This window comes from Dermacentor variabilis, chromosome 10 (assembly GCF_050947875.1).
Source record: "Dermacentor variabilis isolate Ectoservices chromosome 10, ASM5094787v1, whole genome shotgun sequence".
In the NCBI taxonomy this organism is placed as follows: Eukaryota; Metazoa; Arthropoda; class Arachnida; order Ixodida; family Ixodidae; genus Dermacentor; species Dermacentor variabilis.
Window position 1 is genome coordinate 89,972,294 of NC_134577.1, and position 27,441 is coordinate 89,999,734.

At 44.9% G+C, this 27,441-nt stretch overlaps 2 protein-coding genes across 5 annotated transcripts in view; one reads left to right on the top strand and one right to left on the bottom strand.

Moving 5' to 3' along the window:
• r-l (rudimentary-like) overlaps positions 1–8,742 on the bottom strand; it is a 31,338-nt gene extending 22,596 nt beyond the window's left edge. Inside the window, exons 1-4 of the mRNA XM_075673151.1 lie at positions 8,406–8,742; positions 8,181–8,279; positions 6,761–6,922; positions 577–680 (exon numbers count right to left, since the gene is read on the bottom strand). Of these exons, the coding sequence (XP_075529266.1) occupies positions 577–680; positions 6,761–6,922; positions 8,181–8,279; positions 8,406–8,537 (497 nt within the window). The 5' untranslated portion in view covers positions 8,538–8,742. The remainder of the gene's footprint in view (positions 1–576; positions 681–6,760; positions 6,923–8,180; positions 8,280–8,405) is intronic.
• Positions 8,743–8,869: 127 nt separating this feature from the next.
• On the top strand, positions 8,870–26,802 carry Fpps (Farnesyl pyrophosphate synthase). 4 transcript variants are annotated; one of them, XR_012823435.1, is made up of 7 exons: positions 8,870–8,969; positions 9,093–9,329; positions 9,875–10,163; positions 17,685–18,044; positions 19,994–20,206; positions 25,990–26,249; positions 26,696–26,802. XR_012823435.1 is itself a non-coding variant. In XM_075673152.1 (5 exons), the coding sequence occupies exons 1-5, from the start codon at positions 9,142–9,144 to the stop codon at positions 26,191–26,193; spliced, it is 1,254 nt and encodes a 417-aa protein (XP_075529267.1). In that variant the 5' UTR covers positions 8,917–9,141; the 3' UTR covers positions 26,194–26,374. The 4 variants fall into 4 exon arrangements, 1 of the variants encoding a protein (XP_075529267.1); XR_012823436.1 differs by lacking the exon at positions 9,093–9,329 and having other exon boundaries at positions 8,888–8,969; XR_012823434.1 differs by having other exon boundaries at positions 8,917–9,329.
• Positions 26,803–27,441: the final 639 nt, after the last annotated feature.

The following is a 27,441-nucleotide window of genomic DNA, read 5'->3' on the forward strand; positions in this document are numbered from 1 at the left end:
ATTACGCTTCAGATCCTGCTCTTTTCTAGAAAAGTCCTTAACATCTTGCGTCTTTGGTTAAAACACGTTGGTGGGCTAGTTGGTTTGAATCCATGATAGAGTGGGTAAGTGCAACTGAACTAGGACGTAGAAAGGAACAGGTACACAGAGACAGCACAGTCTCTGTATGTCTGTTTCTTTCTGCGTCCTCATTCAACCACGCTTACACACTCTATCATTGCTTCTTTGGTTCTGTTTACAGAAAGTTGCAAAAATTTTGGCTCCAATTAACAAAACGTTTTTCGCATTGCCAAAATACAGAACCAACTAATATAGATAAGGCTGTTGTTTTGTTTAAGTGGCAATTACAAGTAAGCAATTCCCATTTACGGAGATGTTACTGCGATTAATTGCTATACATATCAATAACTTTTTTGTCAGAAAACATTTTATTGTTTTGTTTGCACGAATGTTCTCTCCCTAATCAAAAATAAATGTGAAGGAGTTTTTCTAATTTCTTTCTTTATGTGGAAAAGTGTTCGGGCTTTCTGGTGTTAAGAAAGAGAACACCCAACCCAGACAAAGCAGCAACCTTACCTGTGTAGCTGAATGTTCCACTTGAGCAGGTTCTCTTTTCCACCTTGCTCCCGGTCCAAAAACACCACAGCATCGGTCACCACCAGGCCAGCTGTGGAAAGCGCCTGCAGACCATGCCATGCTCTTAAGTTAACCAGCTGTGAGTACTTCGGTAAACTATAGCTCCCCACTGAAACAAGAGGGCTTTCTGGCACAGGAAGCGTGCACCCAGAGCAGGACAACGAGACAAACGAAGCTTGTATTGCTTTTACAAAGGTTCACTACTTAGAAGAAGCAATATAACCAACTGATCCAGCACAAGCTCACTTGAAGGTGTCCTTAAGCTAAAAAGTGTAAGCTTGTAACTTAAGCTAAAAGAAAATTCAAGCAGAACCCATCTAAGATGTTTTTCCAAGTTAGGTGAGAGCATTCGCACAGCACTCACACACATACTTTATGCAACGTCTGTTACAACACTGTTCACTTTATCAAGTTTGTGCGCGAGACAGTTATCACGGGATTTTGCACCAATTTTGTATCACAATTTTGCACCACTTTGTCAGCTGTTAGCATAACACTAAGGGTGGTAACTAGCTTACCAAACTGCAGGCCTTAGTTCAGTTCCTTGCAAGTGACTAAATTTTTAAAATATCTTTTCTTATGCAATCATCATTTGGAGGCCACACAGATATTCAGCGAGGCCAAAGTGGGTGCGGGTAGGCAAAGAATGCTCTTGCATTAAAAGAAAATGTGGCACTCCATAATGACCTAGCCGTTTAGCATCGCCCATGTTCAAAAGTTTGCGCAAGTGAACAACCACGCATGTCAATTAAGCAAAACAGCTTCACAGCACAGCAAAACTGTGCGAAGGAGGAGACATAGAAAGTCACCTCAGAAACTTTTGTTTCAAATCCAAATTATGGGCTTGTGGCGTCGCACAGCAGCAGCCAGACATCCTTTTCCCTTTTTGATTCCGTAAAATCTTATCGCATTGTATGCGGTAAAGGAAGCGGTGCGAGGGTGCGCAACCAAGCCGTAGAGGCTGGACGATCACCAAATAAAGTCAGTTTTTGCTTGCTCTTCAGGGACGCACTACTCGCTTCTATCTGCTGATTTCCAGCCGCGCTCGCGTCCCGCACGACAGGCTTTTTCCGCCCAAAGCAATGCACAGGCTAAGAGCATGCCATGGTGGGGCGTTCCAGATTAACTTTGATTGGCTGCGGTTCTTTAACAGGCACTTAAACCTAGGTACACGAGCATATGTTGCATTCCACCCTTATTGAAATGTGGCTGCTGCGGCCAGGAGTTGAACCCGCAACCTCACGCTCGGCAGCAGAATGTCATAGCCACTCAGCAACCACAGTGGGTGCACCGTTTCTTCTTTTTTTTTAAGTAACCTAAATACTGCATGTCTGACACCTAAGGACACTAAATATGCATCAGGATTGTGTACAGTTAGGCATAAACATTTCAGACATGGATTCCACGACAATAGTGAATTGCTGCTCTGTCAATTTAATGGCTCACTATGTAGCTAGCAAAAACACCGCAAACTGAAAACTTTATTTCAAGGCTATGTGGCCCTGGCTTCGCATGCACTCGACCTTTTCACAAATCCTGCGTCCCGTAAACTTTTGTTGTTGACTACACTTGCAATGCTGGTTGAGGCGATTACCTCACTGCAAGACAGAATGCTAAATGCATCTGTAGGAGAGGTTCTCTGAGACTGCCAGTACAATCCCTGTTGAGTCGCATCCTTCACATTGTTCCTGTGAGCAAGCATTTTGAATTAGCAACGCAATGAGTGAGATGCTGGTCATGCATAATGATTCCATCCACACAAGCAATGACATTGTCTGTTTGCTTCCCGTAGTTGTCCTAGCTGGTCCCTGTCTCAGAAACAAATGCTGCCCTTGAGAAACCACACGTGTGTCACATGGAGTGCTCTTTTGTCAGACTCGAACAATGTTCACTGTGCATCTGTCAGCATCTGTTGTTCGAATAATAAACAGTGAGTGCACCTAGCTGATAGCATTTAAAGTTGGACCTCAACTTAACAAACCTGGATATAACTAATTATCGGATACAACAAAGTAAATCTAAATTGTTTCTTGCCAATATAAGCATGCAATGAATATCAGATATTGACACGTTCACTCACTGATCCTTTCCTCTGGGACTGCATTTCGCCCACTTACCACTGTTATCGCTCAGTGCAAGGCGCGCCTGCACGATCGGAACTTAGTGGAATGTAATCGATGGTTATATCTGTTGTCTGTTGTCACCAAAGCTGGCGTAATACAACTGTGCGCACGATATGAATCGCGTGGTACTTTCGGGAAGACACGTGGGCACCGGCAATTACTCTGGATACTTCGACGACTCATCTACAGAAGCCGACACGCTTGGCCAGCAGATCAGATTTTCGACGATCACCGACTGTGTTCGCTACTATCATTTTTCCTTGAGTGCAGCCTGTTTTTGAGGACACACGTTTGCCCAATAATGCGCTAGTTTCGTCATTTACAGTTTTGCTGCTGTGTTCTTCCCCCGTCACTACTATGTGACAACATAATAAAATTATTGTTGTGTCAGGCCTGACTTCGTTACAACAAAGTTTAACTGTCTGAATGGCAAACCCAGCCGCAATTTTGTGCACAGTGCTCTAGACGACCTGTGAAAAATTTATGAGAAAAATAAAAACAAGAACAAATAACGTCTGGCAAATCTGCCAAAGCATGATCCATCCTCGAGAACACAGCACAGGAAATGTTGTGACACATGTGCATGCGCTTTGCAGCAGTGAAATATTGCACCAGACAAATGTTGCCTTACAACAATGAGAGTATTGTTGACATCAGCTGAAACAACTCACGCAAACAGGGACGGCGACGCAAACACGCAGGACATGCGCTGACTGCCAACTGCGTCCTATTGAAAGAATGTCAGCTTTTTCTAATCTCTATCCAGCGTGTGTACCCACGTACTGGGCAATATCAGTTACACTCATTCTAGACATGCCATTTCCTCAAAAGACTGTAACTGATACTGTTTTGAGTACACAAGATTGAGCTGGACAGAGATTGCAAAAGCCCGGCTTTGCTTTAGTTAAAACGCAGTTGGCAATCGGCGCCTGTCCTGCGGTGGATGCATGCGCTGTTATCTTTGTTTTGTTGGGCTGTTCCAGTTTACATTTATGATAAAACATCTAGCCCTCAGCAAGGTGACACTAATATGAAGTGAACATTTCAGGAATGTACCCACACCTAATTGTGCATGATATAAAAGCAGACTATTCTATACAATACACAAAAATATGCCTTAAAAACCCGACATTATGCTGATGTACCAGTGCTGAGGATTTGGCAACACATTTAGAACAGGAAAGTTTCACCCTTCGTTTCCTCCACTGCACTCTCTTTCTATAGAGTTCAGCCTCATTATAACAAAGTCATATCTGACACAAAAATAGCTTTATCATATCTGATGCTCGTTATAAGCTTGTATTTGTTGCTTGCTGATATCAGTGAGATATTTTTAATTTACTTTGTTATATCCAATGTTTTATTATATTGAGCTTCACGTGTAAATAGCAGGCAATGCTACGAAGACTAGACCACAACCACTGGATAAAAAAAAAAAGGTGCGGCCTGCCGCATGCATCGAAAACGCTGTCATCCACCGCGGCGCTGCCAGTCGGGGACTGTTGTCTCGGATCGGCATAGAAAGTGCATGAGGAACGCACTTCGAACGCCGTTGCCCGTGGAAACCGACGCGTCCCGTTTCCGAGAGCTAGCACCGTTCGGCCCAGCCAAGCGGCCGAGAATGCAACTACGGCTGTCACATTCACTCCCATAGCAGCCCGCCTGACGTGGCAGGCCGCACCTTCTTTCTTTTAATCCAGCGGCCGTGGCTAGAAATACCTCTCACTGCTGACATTCGCTACTAAAAAATGGTGTGTCACATTACTCACTCACGTTATTGAACACTCACATTACATTGAGCTGTATGATTGCTGCACAATATGACTTAACTATGGCACTGACGGCAACAGAGATCTCTATCTCTTTACCTGCGAACAAGCAGAATAACATGCTCTCACTTGTAGCAGCAACAGCATGCCCCCTGCGCTCACAACAAAAAAAATAAGTTATTGCAAAATTCCTTAAATATAGGGAAGATGAGATAATTAAACTATTTCCACTTGATTGCTTTTGCCACAGAATCATGCACTTGAAATGACTCAATGTAGTAATTAATTAGACAAGTAATTACGCAAGCTATACCAACTTTTGTAACCAGAAGAGCCATGTGATTCATCCCAATGGGAGACTAGAAGCACACCATCCGAGCAGCTCATAACCGTTTCCAGAATCGCAGAAAGCTTATGCTGCAAATGTATACACCGTAATGAATAACGGCCAATTTCGCACATAAAAATGGAATCGAACACACGAATAGGGCAACTGTCATGGCCTTCGCAGATGCTCACGAGTGACATAACTGCTTGTGCCTCCCCATCAAGCGAGCACAAAGCGATTCAGATGACGGCTTGCAACAGGAGCTTGCAATACCATTTTCATTTGAGCGCATTGATCACAAGTGAAATAGGTTGGTGCTTCGTGGTGACAATCTCTTTGAAAGTCAGTCTAATCAGCTGCCTTAAATAAGAAAACATTACGTAGGTGTTTTCTTTGCAATCACAACGAAGCGATATGCTTCATCAGAGCACTTCGCACCGCATTGCGGAGCCCACTAAAAAATTTTACGTTTCCCTCTCAGACGTGGCGCTGGACATTTATGAAATGATGAGCTTGACATTATCGCATTACAAAGACAGAACGAAAATAATTGTTTTTGTTATGCTTTAATAAAATTGTGTGAAAAATTCTGAAGCGATCTTCTCTCCCTACACCTCACATAGAAAAATCAACTAATGCTCACTTGTAAAAAACGGAATATTAAACAAGGCGGACCATAAACCAAGTCTACCTAAATGTTGCATCTGCAGCTGTGGAACATACTACCAAGTCTAGTATTCAATCTGCAGATTGTTTGTTACACGTAATTTTCAGTTTTGGCCGTCGCCCATTCTTATTCAAAGTAGAGCGTGCACACGAAACAGGTGAACGAGGTTCTCAGCTCAGTTGTAAAAAAAAGAAAGAAAAGCAGTGGCACGCGGGATCACTAGACGATCGGCATCACAAAGAGATGAAAGGCCATCGCAGCTAAACAACAAAGAAGACATTATTGTTTGAATTAGGCAGTAACATGGGTCACCTTGGCAAAATTGCTTCATTTAGTACTGCTGACAGGCGCTCATTAGATGCAGAAGGAAAGCAAAAAATGAAAAATAAAAAAATTGGAGGTTTTACGTGCCAAAACCACGATTCGTAGTGGGGGACTCTGGAAATTTGGGCAGCCTTGGGTTCTTTACATGCACATAAATCGAAGTACATGGGTGTTTTCGCATTTTGCCCCCCGTTTTATGGCATGCGAGCATGCCATAAAAAAGGTCTATTCTGGAAATGGTTATGAGCTCCTACGATGGCATGCTTCATATCTTCCATTGGGATCAATCCCAGGGTTTGATGGTTAGAAAGGTTAATCAGTCTAACCTCCCTAATTACTACCTTGAGACATTTTTCAAGTGTATGGGTCTGTGGTAAAAGCAATCAAAAGGAAATCAGTTAATTATCTCATGTTCCCTGTTTTTAAGGAATTTTGAATGCATTTCGTGAAACACCCAGTAAAGTACATTACATTTTGGAAGCACAAAGATGCATGTGTGATAATAATAATAATAATATGTGACCTGACATAAGTTTACATCCACAAGTTGCAGTATTTGAAGTAGTTATTCCACAGAAAACGTCGTGGATAAAAAAAAATATACTTCGCTGCAAAACATGCCGAGTGAGACTTCTATGACTGCATTACGTGAGTAGCTTCCATAGCGGTGCCTCCCAAGTATGAAACGGGGCATAGTAATCAACCCTTCTTTGACAAATGAATAAGCATAGTTTCCGATAAATACCTTATTGGCATAAACTGGTTTAGTGTTACTCTTTCCTCTAGTTTAGACTGCTCGGGCTTGCCTGAAAATCTAACACCAACAAAAGCGGGTTTCGGGAGACGCTCGGCAACACAATGTTTGCCAGTATGCACAACACATTCCCATGTATTAGCAGACACACTAACACACCTGAGCAATCTCAATGATGCTGGATCCACTGCTGACGATATCCTCGATAATGATGCACTTCTGGCCAGGATGGAAGGTTCCCTCAATTGGGCGTTTCGTGCCGTATGCCTTGACTTCTTTGCGGACCATTACCATTGGTTGTTCCGTTGCCATCGACACACACTGCGTAAGCAAGTGGTCACCAAAGGCAAGATTACTTGTCTGCATCATCAACGGTGACCTAGGTTTGGGATGTACAAAATAAATGCAAACATTATTTGCACGCATCTGCACTGATTTGTATATTAGATGTCTGTTCAAGTATCTCAGTGAAGTCGTTTTTGTGATTCTCAGCATAAAAGTTTGTAAAGAATTTAGTCGATGGCATCTTCGAATTCCAAGGGCTTTGTTGCAACACCAAGTGCTGAAGTGACTCGCATCTGTAATTCTCTGCAATATCATTTGCACTGGTCAAAGAATCGAAGTTGATTACTGCAGGCTTTTCTCCAAATGTTTTTTCCACAACTAATGCTTGCACTTTCTTCGGAATGCTGTAGCTGCATTATGACATCCCAGCTTAGTTGGTGCATAACACTGTTAAATAGTTATGGCACAATTAGTACAGGAACCAGGAATCAAGAATTAGATGTCTTGCTTAAAATAGGCTATGGTCAAACATTACTAGTAATAATATTTGGGGTTTTACGTGCCAAAACCACTTTCTGATTATGAGGCACGCCGTAGTGGAGGACTCCGGAAATTTTGACCACCTGGGGTTCTTTAACGTGCGCCTAAATCTAAGCACACGGGTGTTTTCGCATTTCGCCCCCATCGAAATGCGGCCGCCGTGGCCGGGATTCGATCCCGCGACCTCGTGCTCAGCAGCCCAACACCATAGCCACTGAGCAACCACGGCGGGTAACATTACTAGTCAAGCATATATGGTGATTACAGTCATACGGTTTGACCTGATATTTATTTTATAACCTACGGTCACAACTATTCGTCCAACATATGGTGACTACAGTCATGCGGTTTGTCCCGAAATTTATATTCAATTCTCAAAATACTTTATATAAAAGGCATGAACAGCCAGAGACGCAGTGCCGCTACATGTTGGACAGATGGGAGCGTTAGAACATATGATCCTTGATTGGAACGAAATTATTGGAAACACGGCATTTTCACGTCCATGGCGCAAGGGTGCCAGAAAGCTGAACAAGCACCTCCGACTATGCTAAACCTTCGCGCTATGGAGAATCTCTCCAAAAGCGTTGGTCCACGCCAAAAATTTGTAATGTTATGACCTCCAACAGCTACCTGATTCTGCAAAAGCAAGAATAAAGCCCGTCAAAACATCAGGGAAGTCTAGCAAACGTCAAATTTCTCGAATTAAAAGCGCCACAGAACACCGTAGCACCGCACGCCTGCGTGACCTCACCGTAGCAATGGGAAGCGCCGTGTATGGAACCCCGCACAGAAGGTCGCCGTCGATGTTGTCTTCTTTGATCTTGGCGACGACAGCATCGGCGATGTCATGCTGAAACGTGAAATGGAGTTTTTTTTTTTTTTTTTCTTTTTCAAGTGGAAGTCGGCTGCACAGCAAGAATCCGACCATGCCTACTTGTAATATCCATGCTAGGTCGACAAGTTGAAGTATACATACAAGTAGTTTCGGGTAGCTCACGGATACTCGGAGGTCCACGTAGAACGGAGAGGTTATGCCACTCTTCAGCGTGAACGTGCCGAACTTGACAGCTCCGGCGTCAACCAACTCGCATGCTAGAGTTTCTCCCATGATCACAGGCAGAACACGTGAACGGGTTCGTCGATGTTGCTCGGCACGAACAGAGCGTCACAACTGGACATCAACAGTGTTACGTACACAGGCGACGACTAGATCAGTAGTGCGATGGGGCCCAGCGATGTGCTTAAGCAAATTGTCTTCAGGGGACCCGCTACAGATATCCCGCGCAGTTTGCGAAGCCGGCCGAGGCACGAGTCACGTGCGAAAAAACTTGGACGTGCAAACAGATGTGGACGTCGACGCGGTCGAGCGGATAGTTGGCATGACAACCGCGTCTATATTGTGATGATGATGCCGACAAGTCGCCTTGTCCCGCGAGCTACTTTTGGCTTGCGGTATTGAGCACATCGTACATCGTTGTGACCATTACGTTGTTGACGTTGGGATGATCGCCGATCTGACCACGGTTTAGAGCAGACGGCGGTAGGTTTGACTTTAGGTGTGGACTAGGAGGTTAATGCTGGTTAAGTGTAGCGTAGTATCATTTAATTCTGATAGCCGTTGCCCGGTTCGGGTCATCACCCTTCAGTCGGCGCACATTCCCAGGGGCCATCAACATCCTCGTATGCGGTAGCGACCGTTCGGGACTGAGGACATGCCGAATCTGGCCGCAATTGCGCTGCGGGGATGGGCGTCACGCTGGGGCTTGCCTGCGAGCAAGAGGTTGACCGCCCACCGACTTCGCGCCCAGCTGCCGTCTGCGATCGGAAGCAGCAGCGCAACGGGCCCATCCCCCGCAGTTGTGTCAGCTGCTTTCCATATGTCATCTACTGCATGTGTCAGGTATGAACTGAATCTATTGTTCGCTGATAAAAAACCTCATTCGCGACGCATTTGCATAATGTCAAGTGCTCGGAACTTTCCCTACCCGACAGCGACGTTCGACGGTCTCGCGACCTGCGCCCTGTGAATAATTCATCTAGGCGTTTGACTGCGGTCTATTCATCTCTGTAATCGTCGTTTTCCTCCTCTCCGGGCAGGCGTGTGCCTGCAAAAAGCAAGCGACAAACCTGACCCCACGTACTTGTGTCTAGAACACACACATGAAAGGATGTTCTTTCTGCTGAGTCCACTGTACGTTTGCACAGAGGAGCGCCGGTACACTCTCTCCCTAGACCAATTCTGTGGCTTTTCTGCCGGGGCACGCATAGTCTCCCCGCACCAGCCTTGCGAGCCGAAGTCGTGCAAACGAACGAAACACTCGCAAAGACACGTCTGCGAGGAAAACTTCCTTGTTCCTGAAAGCGCGCCCTGTACACAGAAAAAAAAAAAAAAAAGATAGGTCCCCCCGCGTACTGCTTCACCGTACGTGTTGCTGGCAAACGCAGGGCGGAGAGCATGACAAGCGAACGGCGACGTCTGCCTCGGGTCGCTTCGGCGAACGACCTGCTGGTGCGCGAGGCCCAGGACGATCTCATGAGCATTGTGCTGGGCATGGACTTCGGCGAGCCGGCCCTCGCCGAGGCGATGAAGGCCCTCGGCGGCGCGCTCGAGTACAACCTGCCGGGGGGCAAGCGCACCCGACTGCTGGCCGTCGTCCAGACCTACGAGCTCCTCGCAGAAGAGGCGGCGCCGCACTTGCACCTGGCCTGCCTGGTTGGCTGGTGCGTTGAACTGGTGAGGCCGCCTTGTGGTCGTGAAGGCTCTCTCTGGGAGCCAGTGCTTATGCTGTGTGCCAGGCATCGCTGCTACTCTCTTAAGGCATGCGAGTTTCAGCTGGCCAACTTGCGAGCACGTCTCGAAGAAATGGGTCCAAGTGTATTCAGGCAGAGTGCATGACAGTGAAACTGTCCCATGCTGGGATTCCCTGGTGGTTGCATTGCTGCCACATGTCCCATGCAGAGCAGTGACATGAAAAATGCATGCGGGCTCCAACTCTCAGGTGGCGCAAGGTTTACCTTCATTTGGGTGCAAGCGGATAGCCATCAATGATAGCAGCGCAGCAGATGGGGCTGTGGCATTATGACCTTCATGCTCATGCGCTCCCCCCACCATCCCCATTTTCACGCCATCATTTGTCACACTAATTGGTCTTTGGTAGCTTGACAGTGTTAAAAAACCACAAGTGCGTCCAGTAGGTTGGAACGAAACGAGATGAAACCAAATGCCAACTCTTCTCAATGTATATACATGCTCCTGTGTTAACAGTGGCAATGAGTAATGGTTCAATGCCAAGTATTGTGTCTGCACATGCTTGAGGTTGTAGAAGAGATGACACCTCTCATCTCACCTCTATTGTCATGACACCTAGTAATTACATGTCACATGTTTCAGTGTGCATGTTTAGATTTTATTCATGCTACATAATGCATCGAACTAAATAGCAGACTCATCAAAACTAGGGGCAATCAGTCACATTAATTGTCTGGGCTGTTTTTAGACCATCAGTTAAGTGTCTAGTATACAGTTCAGGTTGGCTTTACATTGTGGTCACCGTGTGGTCAGCTTCCTATGTGCTCTTTCGTTTGTCTCTATCACCGTGCCTCAAAAGTATATTGATTGCAGCCATCTGTGCAGTCCACATGCCTTCTTGTGCACTGGAAACAAAAAACAATCTATCAACTAGACAAATGAGGAAATTAGCATGGCACATGTTCCTGTTTGACACTTCCTCATTCATCCTGTTCTGCACGTTCACCTGCTGAGGGCATGAGCTAACTAACGAACAAGTTGTAGCTTCTTCTCGTCTCGTATACAGATGTGAAGCACCGAAATATACCACTTCGTTTTTTCACGTTTTCTCATGCCTTTGCATTATTTTCTAGTGTACTACTTTTCTCGCTTTTTAGTATTGGTCAGTTTTGAACTTTTGCACACAGTCTCTTGAAATTAATTATGTCAGATCATAATGAGTTTGCGCCCCCATGTTCTTCAAGGCTTGCAAAGTTTCATTCATCTATTCGTTTTGACAGTGTTTCAGGCATAGAGTTTCTCACTACATTACCTAGAGGGAAATCTGGCGCTGCTGCGCTGTGGTATGCATGGGAATGCTGGTATATTGTGACTTCGGATTGGCATCGTTCTCGGATAGACAGGACACCTTGAAGACGCGCTTGGCAAGTACCGTTCCGTCTGTCACAATGATTCATTTTCTACTAAAACAGCATGTGAAAAGCTGTTTTAGCTTTATTATTACTCGAAAACATGTTTTGTTTAACTATGAGAACTTGTTATTGCGTGTACGCTTATATGTTACGTAAAAAGTATCAGCAGGCCGCTAAAGTTGGAGGACAGACGACAAGGTTCCCGCTCGCTTTGAAACAGTTTTTCGTCTGTTCCTGCTTTTCTTCGCTTGGTCATGCATTGTGGGTGAGTAAAGATGTAATATGCGTGAATTGAAACATTTATGAAGATTTTACTTTGAGAACGCGTTATTTGCATAGCCATATCCACGTTTTAGACGAAGCCTCTTACAACACCAGCCAACACGAGCCTCACAGACACATATACCGTCATTCCCATGGCGGCACGGTGCCCCCTTAGGAAATTCCCATAGACGGTGGCGCCAGATTACCCTCTAGGTGTTATAGTGAGAAACTCGATGGTTTCAGGCATACATTATTCTTTGGAAATGTAAATATTTCTCATAGAGCACCTCAAAGGTAATCCAAACATTCAGTACTACCAATTCTAAAAACATTACACCACGTAAAATCAAATCTATGACTGCTTAATCTCACTTTACTGTAAAAAAAGCTGTGTGGAAATGTGTTACAAAGAGAAGTTGCATTTGTTTTTGTATGCTGTGCAAAATGAATAAAGAAAATGGTGCCCGATTTGGAAAGAGCAAACAAAATTTATATGACTGCTTCAAGCTTTGTTATTCTGTATTTGTTATGGGGAAAAAATTAAAGGTCCACCTCTGGCATAACTTGCATCACATATGCCTGGTTCTGTGCCAAACAGAATGCATTGACCTTGGCATAAGGAAGTAACGACAACGCTAAACGTGTGGGATGCCGATTTTCCTGTTCCCAGGGGCTGCATATCGCTTTTGTCGCTTTGTCTTCCTGAGAAGTTGCAAGACTACACATCTATGTATTTATTTATTTATTTATTTATTTATTTATTTATTTATTTATTTATTTATTTATTTATTCACTCATTCATATATACATACTGTAATGAAGCAGACATGCCCCTGTGTATGTGCCAACTGAAGAGGAAGACGAAGGACCATGCCGTGATTGCAAGTGAGCCTAGTGCTACGGACAGCCCTTGCAGTGCCTTGACATACCTAGCGTTCCACACCGTTGTGAACGACAATAAACCTCATCGCATTTGGTGGAGGCTGCTGAGATCCTTCGCCTCGTCCTGGAGCTCCGCACTCGAACCCTGCCAACTAGATCGCCCTGCACTATTCCTGATCCCGCCACCTCGTTGCCTGCACCATGGGCTGCCACTGTCATCTGCGCTGGCGTCCCTCGTAAACGTGACCCACCCATTTTCAGTGGGACCGCCAGACACGACGTGGGAGACTGGCTGTCATAGTACGAACGTGGAAGTGCCCATAACAAATGGGACGACCAATCTAAGCTGACCCACGTGCCTTTCTACCTTGCCGACGTAGCCAAACTTTGGTTCCTTAACCACGAATCCGACTTTATAAGCTGGTCAGCGTTTAAGACTCTTTTTGCCGAAGTGTTTGATCGCACAGCTGTGCGTAAGCTACACCCTAAACAGCATCCATGCCAGCACGCATAGCAGCCTGGAGAGGCATCCCCCAGCTACATTGAGGATGTTCTCGATTAATGCAAGCAGGTAAATCCCGGCATGCCAGAGGATGACAAGATCAAGCACATCCTCAAGGGCATCAAGGATAGCGCATTCCTGATGTTGCTGGCCAAAAGCCCGACTAGCATATCCATCCTCATTAACCTCTGCCAGAGCTTTGACGAGCTCTGCCACCAATGTTCCATCGCCCGCCAGAACATTCAGCATGCTGATTCAGCACGTCTCGTGCATTGCGGTTTCTACCGACCTGACCAGCTCAATCCTCTCACAGCATATCAAAGATTTTATTCGTGAAGAGGTGGGTGGCCAGGCAGCTCTCGCTACTGCCTCACAGCGACACACCTATGGCAGCTTTGCCTCCAACGCTGCAGCAAGCCATCCGGACTCGAACATCTGAAGCGCTTAATGCAGCTCCTACAATTGTACATATTGTACACAATACATATTGTACACACATACTGTCAGTCCCAATTGGGATCGTAACGGGAGTGCACAAATGAAATGGGAAAGACATAGTGGGACAGTATTGACTGAATGCATTGTAAGTATGCATTAAGAATGGTTAGTATTATGTATAATTTTATTAACAAGAAATGAAGAAAAAGATATTATACTACTGCAGGCAGGTATAAGCATTCTGAGCATTAACGAAAAGAGAATTGTGTCGCAGACCTTTTATTTTATGGTGATGTGCAAAATATTTCAAACGAAAGGATGTTAGCAATGAACGGGTCGCAATCATTCCATTTTCTTTTTGTGAAGGAAAAAAAAAAAGGAATATCTATAGCAGTCAGTAGTATAGAACAGTATTCGTAAGTGGTGTGCAAGTATTAGTTTCTCGTGAGACGTGTCTGTGATCTATAGGTACGTTTGGAAGTGTCAGTTTTCTGCAGGCCATGAATGAGTTTATACATGAACTTGAAAGGAAGCTTTAGCTCGGGACAGATCTCATTTCCTTATTCAAATACATGTAAAGCGCATAAATAATAATATTTGGGGTTTTACGTGCCAAAACCACTTTCTGATTATGAGGCACGCCGTAGTGGAGGACTCCGGAAATTTTGACCACCTGGGGTTCTTTAACGTGCACCTAAATCTAAGCACACGGGTGTTTTCGCATTTAGCCCCCATCGAAATGCGGCCACCGTGGCCGGGATTCGATCCCGCGACCTTGTGCTCAGCAGCCCAATAAAGCGCATAAATGCTTATGTGAGACAATCACTGGACCGATTTGAATGAAATTTGTTGCGTGTGAGGGATACCTTCTAGTGACTCTAGGAAGCAGAACTATCATTTAGAGTGTGGAATTTCCAACAAAAATATCTAAAATAGCTTAAAAATATATTAAGCAGAAGTTTACAAATTCTTAACTCAGCACGAAAATTGAATATCGCAGTTCTGTAAACTGCATCTCTTAGAACTTCTAAACTGGACGTTGAATGTGTGAATCTACAGCTTAGCTCAAATTACCACAATGTTTGCCACAGTGTTGCAGAAATCCTTGTAAAATATTATTGGTATATTTCAGAGTGATGTATAATGCGTCAATTTTGTCCACTTTGATGTAGCGTTAATAGCTCCTGTCTACTAAATTGTGATGCCTTGATTAATTAGTAACAGATTCGCAAACCCAATAGTTTCACTTTTTGTACCTAGTAACAGATTCGCAAACCCAATAGTTTCACTTTTTGAAATTTTGTGATTTTCAACAATTTCTATTAAAAGATCAACATCCTAAATAAAAGATTCGCTTCCTACAGTCATTAGGTTTTTAACATTTTCTTTTAGATGTGACAAACCTTGTCAAACTCCGTGAAGTGATTGCCGAGAAATTCCACTTGTCCGTTACTGTGCAGGCATTTAAATACGAGCTCGTAAGCTTAAGCTTCCTCATAAGGTGATTTGGCTTTGATTTTACACGCCAATTCTGTGCAGTGGTAGGAAGGCTGGGGCATGTTTCAACCAATCAGTAACAAGAACCAGTTGCATGTGCTAGAGATAAAAGGAGAGTTCGCCCACATGTGCAGCTCATCTTTGCGTGACGTGATGCTTCCATTCAATCAACTTCATGTGCAGAGTGATTAGAAGCGGACAATGGGGGAGTCGTCTCAGGATTGGTTGGTATTTCTGGTTGGCTGACACAGCTTATAGCTTTCACTGCCCTCCGCAAAATTGGCGAGATGGAGTTTTTCCCGGGTGCTTCTTCTGACTTGGTTAGTTGGTGTCCCTGACCAAGGCCACTGGTGTCACTGACCAAGGTGTCACTGACCACCAACAGCCTAATGCGATTAATTTGTCGTAGTGTGCACAAAGCTCAAAAGAAGGAGCGCAGAGCATGTGAAATGTAAATATAGAATACATGGGCATTATTAATGTGCAGTCGTATATAGTTTCTCGAAAATTCCGACTCCAGTGGATTATGATCTGGTTAATTGAAGCAGATATAGAAATATTGAATGAACTGCATTATTTTCGAGGCCTTTTGAAGTCTCTTAGTTCTAACAAGGATTTCAGTCAATTCAAACCCGGCTTCCCATGAGCTGAAGAATGTGGTGTTGTACAGCAGAGAGAACATCTGTCGGGCATGTAATATACTCTCAAACATCAGTCTAATGTACTTCACATGACCAAAGATGCGAGTTGAACGAAGTCAACTAAAGCCGATGCGCTTGACCTGCAGATCATATTTTCAACGATCGCCGACTCTGCTACATGTCTCTCAAATTATTTGCCTCAGTATACCACTGCATTAAATTTCGCATTAGGGAGTGTCATAATCAGTGGTGGATATTTTTTTTTCTAGAATCTTGGCTGGGTGAGGCCCTTACATGAATCAGGCCGATGACTGCCCACTAAAGGCTCGTACTGTTCCCACAACTGTAGCAGAGAGTAACAAAGAGAGGCACAAATGACATGTCATAAACATTTTTATTACTTTACTTTGCTGATCCAAACGCGGCTTCTTTCTCTAGAAACGAAATGCCACTGATCTGACTGGAAACAATGCAAACACAGCCGATACGATGCGCCACACAAAGAAATAATGGCGTGGCGGCAGCAATGGAAAAGCAGCTAGCGTCATCTAGTGGTATCAAAACGGGACATTTTGAATTTTTTTCAGAAATTTTGCACTCCAAAGTGGGGGTGTGCCCCTTATGGGAGTATATATGGTAGCTATTCCCACGCAGGATCCGCGCTTCTCATTGATCACCCGATACAAAGGATAACCAAGGTCATTATTGTCGCTTAAGAACACGTAATTCTGCCCGAGACTTCATTTTACTCAGGTGTGGATAACTTGAACTTCTGACAGCCTAACAAGGATTATGAGGAACCAATCTCATTTGCTCTCCAGGAATGTCTTAAGCATGCCTTGGGAGGTGTTAACTTGTGGCACTATGTTGTGCTATGTGTGGTGGGTGCCATTCCCTTCACCACCGTGCCTTACCCCATAGGCGGGAGGCAACTGGTACTTCGAGTGCCATTTTCTCAAGGACCAGTTCAGAACATCGCGCAGCATGTGCGACCAGCGGTGCAGTGCTTGAAACTACAGCATCACGAACACTAGCTGTCACGCGGGAAGAATACAAGAATGCTCCCCTTATCACCCTACCATTGTGCGGTTCTCGCATTGTGTCAGACTGATCTACTTCGGGATCAGCCCTTGAAAATGGTTAGACGCTCACAAGAAATCGCACTATCACATCATCAGACCTAGGAACTCTGTTCCTGAAAGTCAATGCCTTAGCAAACCGCACTACCATGACGTTGAACAAGTGTGAATGTTGAAACCATTGCTTCACGAGGAAGTGGCTCTGGTGCGTGCTATAGCGCATAAGACGAACAAGCACTGAGGTGTAAGTGTTTTGTCACAAAGGTCCTGCTTCTCTTCGCCAAGAAAGCATCATGTTAAAAGCAGCGCAAGTATACACAGGCACAGAAGACCAGACACAACATAAATAGCCAGTACTGTTTTATTGTAATGGAGTGGTGGAGCGATGCCAGGAATACGCATGATTATTCCTTTACACTCTTGGTTGCGACCTTCCTTTGTCATCATTGTAGTATAGTGGCAGTGATGCACCGCAAGCCAGCAGATGATTCAGGGACCCATTTATTCTAGATACGATATAGCAGCATATGCGAGAGTGAGGTATGTCATTGCTAACTGCACAGCTGGACTAAACTAAAACAAGACAGCCTTCCCTTCTGTGTTATGCCATGTCTCTTATGTTGTGTAGTACATTCGTTCGCTTTGTCTTCTGCATAATGCTTCATTACCTTACCAAGCCAATGACCTTGTTAATAAAGGAAAGGGGCTTTTCAGTTTTTGATAAGGCTTTGACCAGGTGTCAACGCAACAAGGGTGCGGTGTTGATTATTGTCGACGCATGTCTTATGCAGCTCCAGTGCTACTTCCTCATGTTGGACGACATCATGGATGGATCAACAATACGCCGCAGCCACCCATGCTGGTACACGCGCCCTGACGTGGGACTGCGGGCCATCAACGACGCCCTCTTCCTCGACAAAGCCCTTGGCTGGGTGCTACGGCAGCGTGTCCGTTCACTGCCCTGCTACCTTCCGTTGCTGGAGCTCTTCCATGAGGGTGACCTCCGCACCGTGCTCGGCCAGGAAATGGACATGGTGTCTGCCGCTGCGCACAGAAAGTGCGAGTTCACGATTGACCTCTACTGGGCCACGGTCACATTCAAGACAGCCTTCTACTCCTTCGCTCTGCCCATCCGTGCTGGAATGCTTCTGGTGAGGTGCCCGTCATCCGAGTGTTTGTTTATGTACGTTTGTCTGGCCGTGTTTCGACCTAGATCGCAGCAACCTGGAGCGTGCTGTAGACCAGACCCAGATAAGGCTTGCCTGAGCTGAACGTACAGCTCCTCACTAAAGCAGTTGAAGGCTGGGAGCATAAGCATGTCATTGCTTTTACTGTTGTAAATGAACATGGCGAGTCAACAAGGCACGCACCAGCTGCTGCCCACACAATGTGCCAACAATTGAAATTGCATCAGCCATGTGACCAGAACTCTGCCAGATACCGGTCATGCTTCCACATCAAATATGAACTCTCCTCCGAGCGCTTCGAGATGGAGCAAGCTGCTCTGATGGAACCAGCCAAATGTAAAGCATACCGCCAGAGTGCTCGAAAGCGACCATCCAAATGTGCCATTATTTTTGTCAGACACTGACAGGCAGTGGCAGACACATTTCACCGTTTTACTCATGTGATCTCTTTGCAAATGTGGAGACGTAGGACAGGCTGGATTAGCAAGCAAAGCAGCAGCTTGGTGTCTCCAGTAATTTTTGCTGCTGTGCTTCATGGTGTGCAAAATGTCATGCCAGCGTGACTCCACCTGTTGGGTAGTCTAATGTTGTTGAGGCTTGCTGTTCAGAACTGTGAGCACTGAAGAACCAGAGTGTCAGCATAGCTGTCTATTCTGTCTGTCTGTGCCAAACCCTTTTGTTTGCAAACATGCCACTTGTCTCTTCGTTTGCTGTACCCTTCCTATTCCCTTTCCGATGAAGCAGACGAGTGTCTCACCCCTTCCAGAGACAGTTGCCAACCTGTCTCTGACTGCTTTGTTCTAAAGCTAAAGCTTTACTGGTCATGAACTTGCGATTTCGCCGTGGCGGTGCTCCGAGGAGGCACATAACGTCATAACCAGTGCCTCGCCGCGGATATTTCTCTCTCTCTCGCTCTCTAGTCACTACTGCGCACTAGTAGCACCGAGCCACAGGGGTTCCGCTTGTTTTTAAACTATAGTGAACTTTGATATATCTAACACATGTCCAACACATTATCTGGTAGAAGAGTGGTGAGTGGTGGCACATGATAACACTCTCAGGGTTAGTTCTAGTAGTAAAACATAAATACCTCAGTAAGTGGAGGAGAAAACGGTGCTACGCTAGCTCATTTGGTAAGAGCATCAGACACGTAATGCGAAGATGCGGGTTTGTATCCCACCTGTGGCTAGTTGTTCTTTCATCCACTTTCATTTCCATTAACTTATCATTTCTTTAATTAATTAGTAAGTACAAGTAATTTCCCCTACGTTGTCCTTGGTGCCTTTGTTTGTTGGCTTCTTATATGGTAAATGACGTAATTTTAATATTTGATTGACTGTGGCTTCTACCGCTATAATGAAACCACAGTGCGAGATATAATACTGTATTGGTTACAGCAAAGTGAAATGTTTGTTCACTCACAGCTGAAACATATGTTCTAGTAGTGAAAGCACCACTTCGCATGAACAACTTGAAATGGTGCACTAGGGATGCATGTGTGCTTTGGCCAACGACTTGGCTTAGCTGGCCTGCAGTTGGCAAACCAACGTGTGCTGATCCTGTGTGATCACATTGATCGTATTTTTGCATATTGATGGCGGTGCAAAATATATTTATATTTTACTGCCACTCACATGTAACTTATCGGCACGTCAGGCCACCTGGAGGCAATCAAATTTCGACAAATGCTTTACTGGCCTGTCAAAGGCATAATGGTTGTGTTTCTCTCATACACCATATAACACCTTTTCATCAATATCAGCACATAAGCTTATAAATAATGTAAGATACTATAATGAAGGTATTGTCACGCTGCTTGCGACTTTGCTGTAACGAGGTTAGATTAGTAATGTAGCAACACTTTGGCCAGGAACATGGGTTGCGCTTTCTCGTAACCACTGGGCACCTTGCAGGCAGGCATCGAGGACAGCTCATTACATGAGCAGGCACAGGAAGCAGCGCTGGCCCTCGGCCGCATATTCCAGGTGCGCGATGACTACATAGACTGCTTCGGCTCGGTCGAGGACATTGGCAAAGTGGGCACTGACATAGTGGACCGCAAGTACTCCTGGCTTCTGGTTACTGCTCTTCAAGTGGCGTCGCCGCAGCAGGCCGAAACCATACGGGTATGCAAATAGGTTTGCTATTTTATTTCTAGTGAAAAACAGCGACTGTAGGCACCAAGATGTCGTGAGAAGGTACCATACATTAGAATGAATTTGAGATGATGTTTCACGTAACTTGAAGATACAACAGAACTAGAAAGCAACATTTTCTATAAAAGACACATTGACGCAAATAAATGATTTATCATTGTTTATCTTTTTTTCGGGGAATGCTTCTCACCCGCTGATGACTTAGTTATCGCTAAGTGCATGACATGCCTGCATTCATAGAAACTTTCCCTAATGTTGTTGATTCTTTGTGTTGTCCGTGTTGTTGCCGAAGCGTGTATAGTAGACTATGTGCGCGATGCGAGTAGTATTGTACTTTCTGAAGGCCACCTGAGCACCAGCAATTATGCTGGAATCTTCTATGAGTCGTGTACAGTCGACACTCGTTGACTGCGGACTGTAATAATCCAGCAAGAAAGGTTTGTTCCATCCGAAGTCTGTTCTATCCAAAATTAGGGTCACAGCGTGTTGTGAAGCTGCAGCGGTGGCGTAGAGGTAGAACACCCGCCTCGCGTGCAAGAGGTCCGTGGTTCGAATCCCAGTGCCGGCAATTTTCCACTGGATCAAAAAAAAAAAAATTCGCGTATTGATAAAATTGCATAAAAACCAGGCCTGGAGTGTGGCCTGATCCCGGTGACCAGAACCTGTAACGCACACCCTCACCAGAGCAGGATTGGCCACCCTGGTGCAGTACTTGGCCACAACCTCCTATATGAACACAACAATCAGACCCCGGCCCTCAGTCCCCAGCAGCTGCGAAGCAATTGACCACGGCGGCAGTCAGACCTGCGACGCAGCAGAGGGTGCTAAGAATCCCTGGCTCTGGAGAGGCCACCATTGGATTATGAACCTGGCAACGTTTAACGCTAGTACGTTATCTAGTGAGGCGAGTCTAGCAGTGCTATTGGAGGAATTAGAGGGCAGTAAATGGGATATAGGGCTCAGTGAAGTTAGGAGGCCAAAAGAAGCATATACAGTGCTAAAAACTGGGCACGTCCTGTGCTACCGGGGCTTAGCGGAGAGACGAGAACTAGAAGTCGGATTCCTGATTAATAAGAATATAGCTGGTAACATACAGGAATTCTATAGCATTAACGAGAGGGTGGCAGGTCTTTTTGTGAAACATAATAAGAGGTGCAAAATGAAGGTTGTACAAGTCTACGACCCTACATCCAGTCATGATGACCAGGAAGTCGAAAGCTTCTATGAAGACGTGGAATCGGCGATGCGTAGAGTGAAAACAAAATGCACTATACTAATGGGCGACTTTAATGCCAAGGTAGGCAAGAAGCAGGCTGGAGACAAGGCAGTGGGGGGAATATGGCATAGGCACTAGGAATAGCAGGGGAGAGTTATTAGTAGAGTTTGCGGAACGGAATAATATGCGGATAATGAATACCTTCTTCCGCAAGCGGGATAGCCGAAAGTGGACGTGGAGGAGCCCGAACGGCGAGACTAGAAATGAAATGGTCTTCATACTCTGCGCTAACCCTGGCATCATACAAGATGTGGACGTGCTCAGCAAGATGCGCTGCAGTGACCATGGGATGGTAAGAACTCTAATAACCCTAGACCTGAGGAAGGAATGGAAGAAACTGGTACATAAGAAGCCGATCAATGAGTTAGCGGTAAGAGGGAAAATAGAGGAATTCCAGATCAAGCTACAGAACAGGTATTCGGCTTTAACTCAGGAAGATGACCTTAGTGTTGAAGCAATGAATGACAATCTTGTGGGCATCATTAAGGAGTGTGCAATGGAAGTCAGTGGTAACTCCGTTAGGCAGGATACCAGTAAACTATCGCAGGAGACGAAAGATCTGATAAAGAAATGCCAACGTATGAAAGCCTCTAAGCCTACAGCTAGAATAGAACTGGCAGAACTTTCGAAGTTATTCAACAAGCGTAAGACAGCTGACATAAGGAAGTATAATATAGATAGAAATGAACATGCTCTCAGGAACGGAGGAAGCCTAAAAGCAGTGAAGAAGAAACTAGGAATTGGCAAGAATCAGATGTATGTGCTAAGAGACAAAGCCGGCAATATTATTACTAATATGGATGAGATAGTTCAAGTGGCTGAGGAGTTCTGTAGAGATTTATACAGTACCAGTGGCACCCACAATGAAAATGGAAGAGAAAATAGTCTAGAGGAATTCGAAATCCCACAGGTAACGCCGTAAGAAGTAAAGAAAGCCTTGGGAGATATGCAAAGGGGGAAGGCAGCTGGGGAGGATCAGATAACAGCAGATTTGTTGAAGGATGGTGGGCACATTGTTCTAGAGAAACTGGCCACCCTGTATACGCAATGCCTCATGACCTCGAGCCTACCGGAATCTTGGAAGAACGCTAACATAATCCTAATCCATAAGGAAAGGGATGCCAAAGACTTGAAAAATTATAGACCGATCAGCTTACTGTCAGTTGCCTACAAACTATTTACTAACGTAATCGCAAATAGAATCAGGAACACCTTAGACTTCTGTCAAGCAAAGGACCAGGCAAGATCCTGTGAAGGCTACTCAACAATAGACCATATTCACACTATCAATCAGGTGATAGAGAAATGTGCGGAATATAACCAACCCTTATATATAGTTTTCATTGATTACGAGAAAGCGTTTGATTCTGTCGAAACCTCAGCAGTCATGGAGGCATTACGGAATCTGGGTGTAGACGAGCCGTATGTAAAAATACTGAAAGATATCTATAGTGGCTCCAGAGCCGCCATAGTCCTCCATAAATAAAACAACGAAATCCCAATAAAGAAAGGCGTCAGGCAGGGAGATCTTTCCAATGCTATTCACAGCTTGTTTACAGGAGGTATTCAGAGACCTGGATTGGGAAGAATTGGGGATAAAAGTTAATGGAGAATACCTTAGTAACTTACGATTTGCTGATGATATTGCCTTGCTTAGTAACTCAGGGGACCAATTGCAATGCTTGCTCACTGACCTGGAGAGGCAAAGCAGAAGAGTGGGTCTAAAAATTAATCTGCAGAAAACTAAAGTAATGCTTAACAGTCTCGGAAGAGAACAGCAATTTACAATAGGCAGCGAGGCACTGGAAGTGGTAAGGGAATACATCTACTTAGGGCAGGTAGTGACGGTGGACCCGGATCATGAGACGGAAATAATCAGAAGAATAAGAATGGGCTGGGGTGCATTTGGCAGGCATTCTCAGATAATGAACAGCAGGGTGCCATTATCCCTGAAGAGAAAAGTGTATAATAGCTGTGTCTTACCAGTACTCACCTACGGGGCAGAAACCTGGAGGCTTACGAAAAGGGTTCTACTCAACTTGAGGACGACGCAACGAGCTATGGAAAGAAGAATGATGGGTGTAACGTTAAGGGATAAGAAAAGAGCAGATTGGGTGAGGGAACTGATTGGGTGAGAGAACAGATGAGGGAACAGTTAATGACATCTCAGTTGAAATCAAGTAAAAGAAATGGGCATGGGCAGGACATGTAATGAGGAGGGAAGATAACCGATGGTCATTAAGGGTTACGGACTGGATTCCAACGGAAGGGAAGCGTAACAGGGGGCGGCAGAAAGTTAGGTGGGCGGATGGGATTAAGAAGTTTGCAGGGACGACATGGCCACAATTAGTACATGACCAGGGTTGTTGGAGAAGTATGGGAGAGGCCTTTGCCCTGCAGTGGGCGTAACCAGGCTGATGATGATGATGATGTGTTGTGAAGTGGTGGAACTTCACATGTACCATCATCTAAACTGAAGGCGATCACAACAACCATGAAAACACCAAAATTACACTAAATATAATATATAAATGGGTTTACATTGTTATCATACAACCACGCAGCACGGCACATGCTGACCGCCGTTTTCCGGACACTGGTTGCCGAAATATGGCAGTTTCCCTGCACTAGCACATAGCATATATAAACATGCACACAATGACAAGATTAATGGTTGCCGCGACGGTGGAGAGCCAGCCGGTCAGCTCCTTGCCATGCCGCCGCCGCGGTGACACAAGCATTAGCTACAGTTCGTTTTTCACACAAAACATTGGTCGGTGGTCGGTAGAATGAACTGGTCCTAATTTTACCTTTCGCGACAAACGGTGACTACCGTCAAACCTGCAGCATGAACGAGAGCTGCGGTGGAGGCAAGTTCAACTCGTAGCCCGCATCCGGCTTCCGCTGCCCTGCATGCTGGATGACTAAGTCACATCACTTACTTTACAGTCTGAACGCCATGAAAAGCACTGTGTCTTCTTTTATTTTTTGCGTAGATTGATGCGATGAGGAATGAAGCATTCTCAAAATGATGGATTTTGCGATCATGGGTGGCTGTTTTTGAAGCTCTGTATGCTACAGCATTGCTTAGCAGATCAAGCCTAGCGGCACTTTTGGCACTTCGGCGACATTGATCTGCCTGCGTGGTCAAGCCGAAAGACTCCTTGTTAGCCGGCAGGACGTTTCGTTGGGCACGCTGTCGCACGGGACACGCCGTTGCAGGCGGATTTCTGCTAGTGCCTTTGTTCTATAAGAAAAAATGCATTTTCGCACGTTTCTCAAGTGACTGAAAATATTTGCCCAAATAGCCGCAGCAAAGTACGTTGCATTTGCACCACCCATACAAGATGTGTCCTAAGATTTGTCTGTTGTAGCCGATAGTCTGTTATAGCCAGGTCCATTGCATGGGTAATACAGGTAGACCAAACTGAGCGACAAGAATGGCCTGTTATGTACAAATGTATGTTGTATGCCGATCCGTTGCAACAGGCGTGGATTGTATAAATAGTTGACACGCTTGACCCACTGATCAGATTTTCGATGAAGATGCATGTGTTTGTCACTGTCGTTCTGCCCAGCTGTGACTTGTTTCGTGGGCACAAGTTTCCCCAATAAAAAGTTAGTTTTGCGACTTGCTGTTGTACCATGGTGTGATTCCTCACCGTTGCGATGTGACAATATGACAATATCCCTTTCAGGCAGAATCATGCACACCAAGATAGTGCATCAACAGCAAAACACTGATGAAAACAATCATATTTAAAATGGGTTGCAACATCTTTAAATACTTCTGATTACACCTTTGGTGCAGATTTGAATAATACGACGTGTAAAGTGTTTTAGTAAAACAAGTTGGAATGTAGACGACTGGTTGTTTGCTCACTGCCTCAGTATGTCGCCTGTTGTGGATTTACTTCTTCTGTGGTTTTTCACAGTCTGTTATCAGGCATATCTTTCAGGTGACTTGGATAGGTGCTTTCCAAGTACGCTAGACATGAAATAGTTGATGTCCTCATATCTGACATTCCTGTAGAGCGCTCTCACGTGGAGTCCACATTCAGTAAACTTAATAAATCTCGCCTAAGCATTGAAAATTCTTGATCCGTTCTGCAGCTGTACGCTTTTCATGATCCTGAATCCGTGAAATGCCGTGAAATGTTCAGTGTACAGGATTTGCCACCTCAGCAAGACGTGCAACGTACATGACAAATGGGAGCACTACAAAGCAAGAAGGAAGTGTTGTGCCTTTATTAAAATTACTAAAGACTTCAGACAAGGAGACACGAACCAATGCAAAACGCTAAGTGTAAGTCACAATCGCCAGCTTGCTAGATGATACATCATACATACAAAAGTGTTGACTAACGACTCAAAACAATAACAACCTGATATTGCCGATAAGAAAAAACAAAAATGAGAAGCAGCGTTATAGAAAATCGTTTTCTGCAAAAGTAATACCAGTGCTATGTTGTTGCAGGCGCACGTGGGACGTGGTACCCCTGGCGGTGCTGATGAGGCAGCAGTGAAGGCAGTCTACAGGGAGCTGAATCTCCCAGGCCACTATGCAGCCTACCGCGAAAAAGCCTTTCGCGACCTCGATGCCCAAATCAGCCAGCTGCCCCCCAAGCTGGCCGAAGTGTTGCGTCTCCAGAGGGATGCGTTATTGAAACTAGACTCGTAGGCACCCATCCCCATCCCCTTCATATCTCTAACGGACGTTATATACAAGCTCTAAATGTGAGTGTACATTAAAACCGCGTCTCTTTGCTTACTCATCTATTTTCCAACCAGCGTCGCACACATGTGTCACACATCATTTATCAATTTTAGTTGCTTCCAGAATAAAATGTCTCTGTACTGTACATGTGGACAACTGTTTATCTGGACGTGAAGGCATGGCTACAGAGCCAAAGCACATTCGTGGAACCCACAATGTCGTTAGTGCTTTCTAACGACGGATATAGAAATCGCTCTGTTTACCATAGCACGTATCATTTGAAAAGGCATAACATTTACCACTCAGTGCGGACATCTTGTGCTATTTTATATTGTGTTCTTCTGATTTTTGGCTAGCTGGTTAAACATGCTTGAATTTGCATGCAAAAACTATGAAACGACCAGACTGAAGTATGTGCACATGCACATGACACCAAGTCTAAAACTGCCAACTGTTTATGTTTCAGAAACTCGTACCATATATGTGGCCACACTGCGTGCGCAGTGACACGTTCCCGACCCTACCGACGCCATCAACTGTCGCCAAATAAACTAATTTATATTTTTGCGCAGATCTAAGTTTGGTCTTCATTCTGGTGCTCTCCTAGTGTTTGCTCACGAATTTAAGGTTTCTCCAAGGAAAATAATATGGCATTCATATCTTTTGGTGACTGTCACGGACTGATTCATCGACTTTAATAATACAAACTTAAGCAACTAATGGCTGTCGAAAACGAATGAAGCAGATGGTGTGCGTTGAAATTTATTTAATTGTGGCTGCATTCGTAAACGTAAACAAGCTATGTCAAGTCTAAGAAACTGACAGTGGTGCCATACTCGCCCGAACTACTCAGCGCAGTAACGCAGGTACACAATCTTGGCTGCACAGCTTCGTTTCTATTACCAGAAATGGCTGTCTGCAAGTATTATACATTTATCTTGTGACTAGAGAAGAGCTGCTGAGAAATTTAGAGCGAATGCATAAGACTCTTAGGGATCTTGATGTCGGCTCATCACGAGCGACCGCCACTTTTTGAGTAATGGCGAGCCAGTTTGTCATAGGCATTTTGACACTTCCTGAATGACTTGCATGCACAAAGTAAATGGCGGTAGACGTTCTCTCATCACTTTATTTATTGAATTAGATTTTCCAAGCTACTACTTGCAGTCGTATTTCTGTGTTCCAATCGTGTGGCTGAAGCATATCTCGTCA

Bases quoted from the DNA above. Each gene is read 5' to 3' on its own strand.
- Fpps (XM_075673152.1), top strand. From the start codon at position 9,142: ATGCCGAATCTGGCCGCAATTGCGCTGCGGGGATGGGCGTCACGCTGG. The intron at 9,330-9,874 runs GTATGAACTGAA...TGGCAAACGCAG, and splicing joins TCATCTACTGCATGTGTCAG to GGCGGAGAGCATGACAAGCG. The intron at 10,164-17,684 runs GTGAGGCCGCCT...TGTCTTATGCAG, and splicing joins TTGGCTGGTGCGTTGAACTG to CTCCAGTGCTACTTCCTCAT.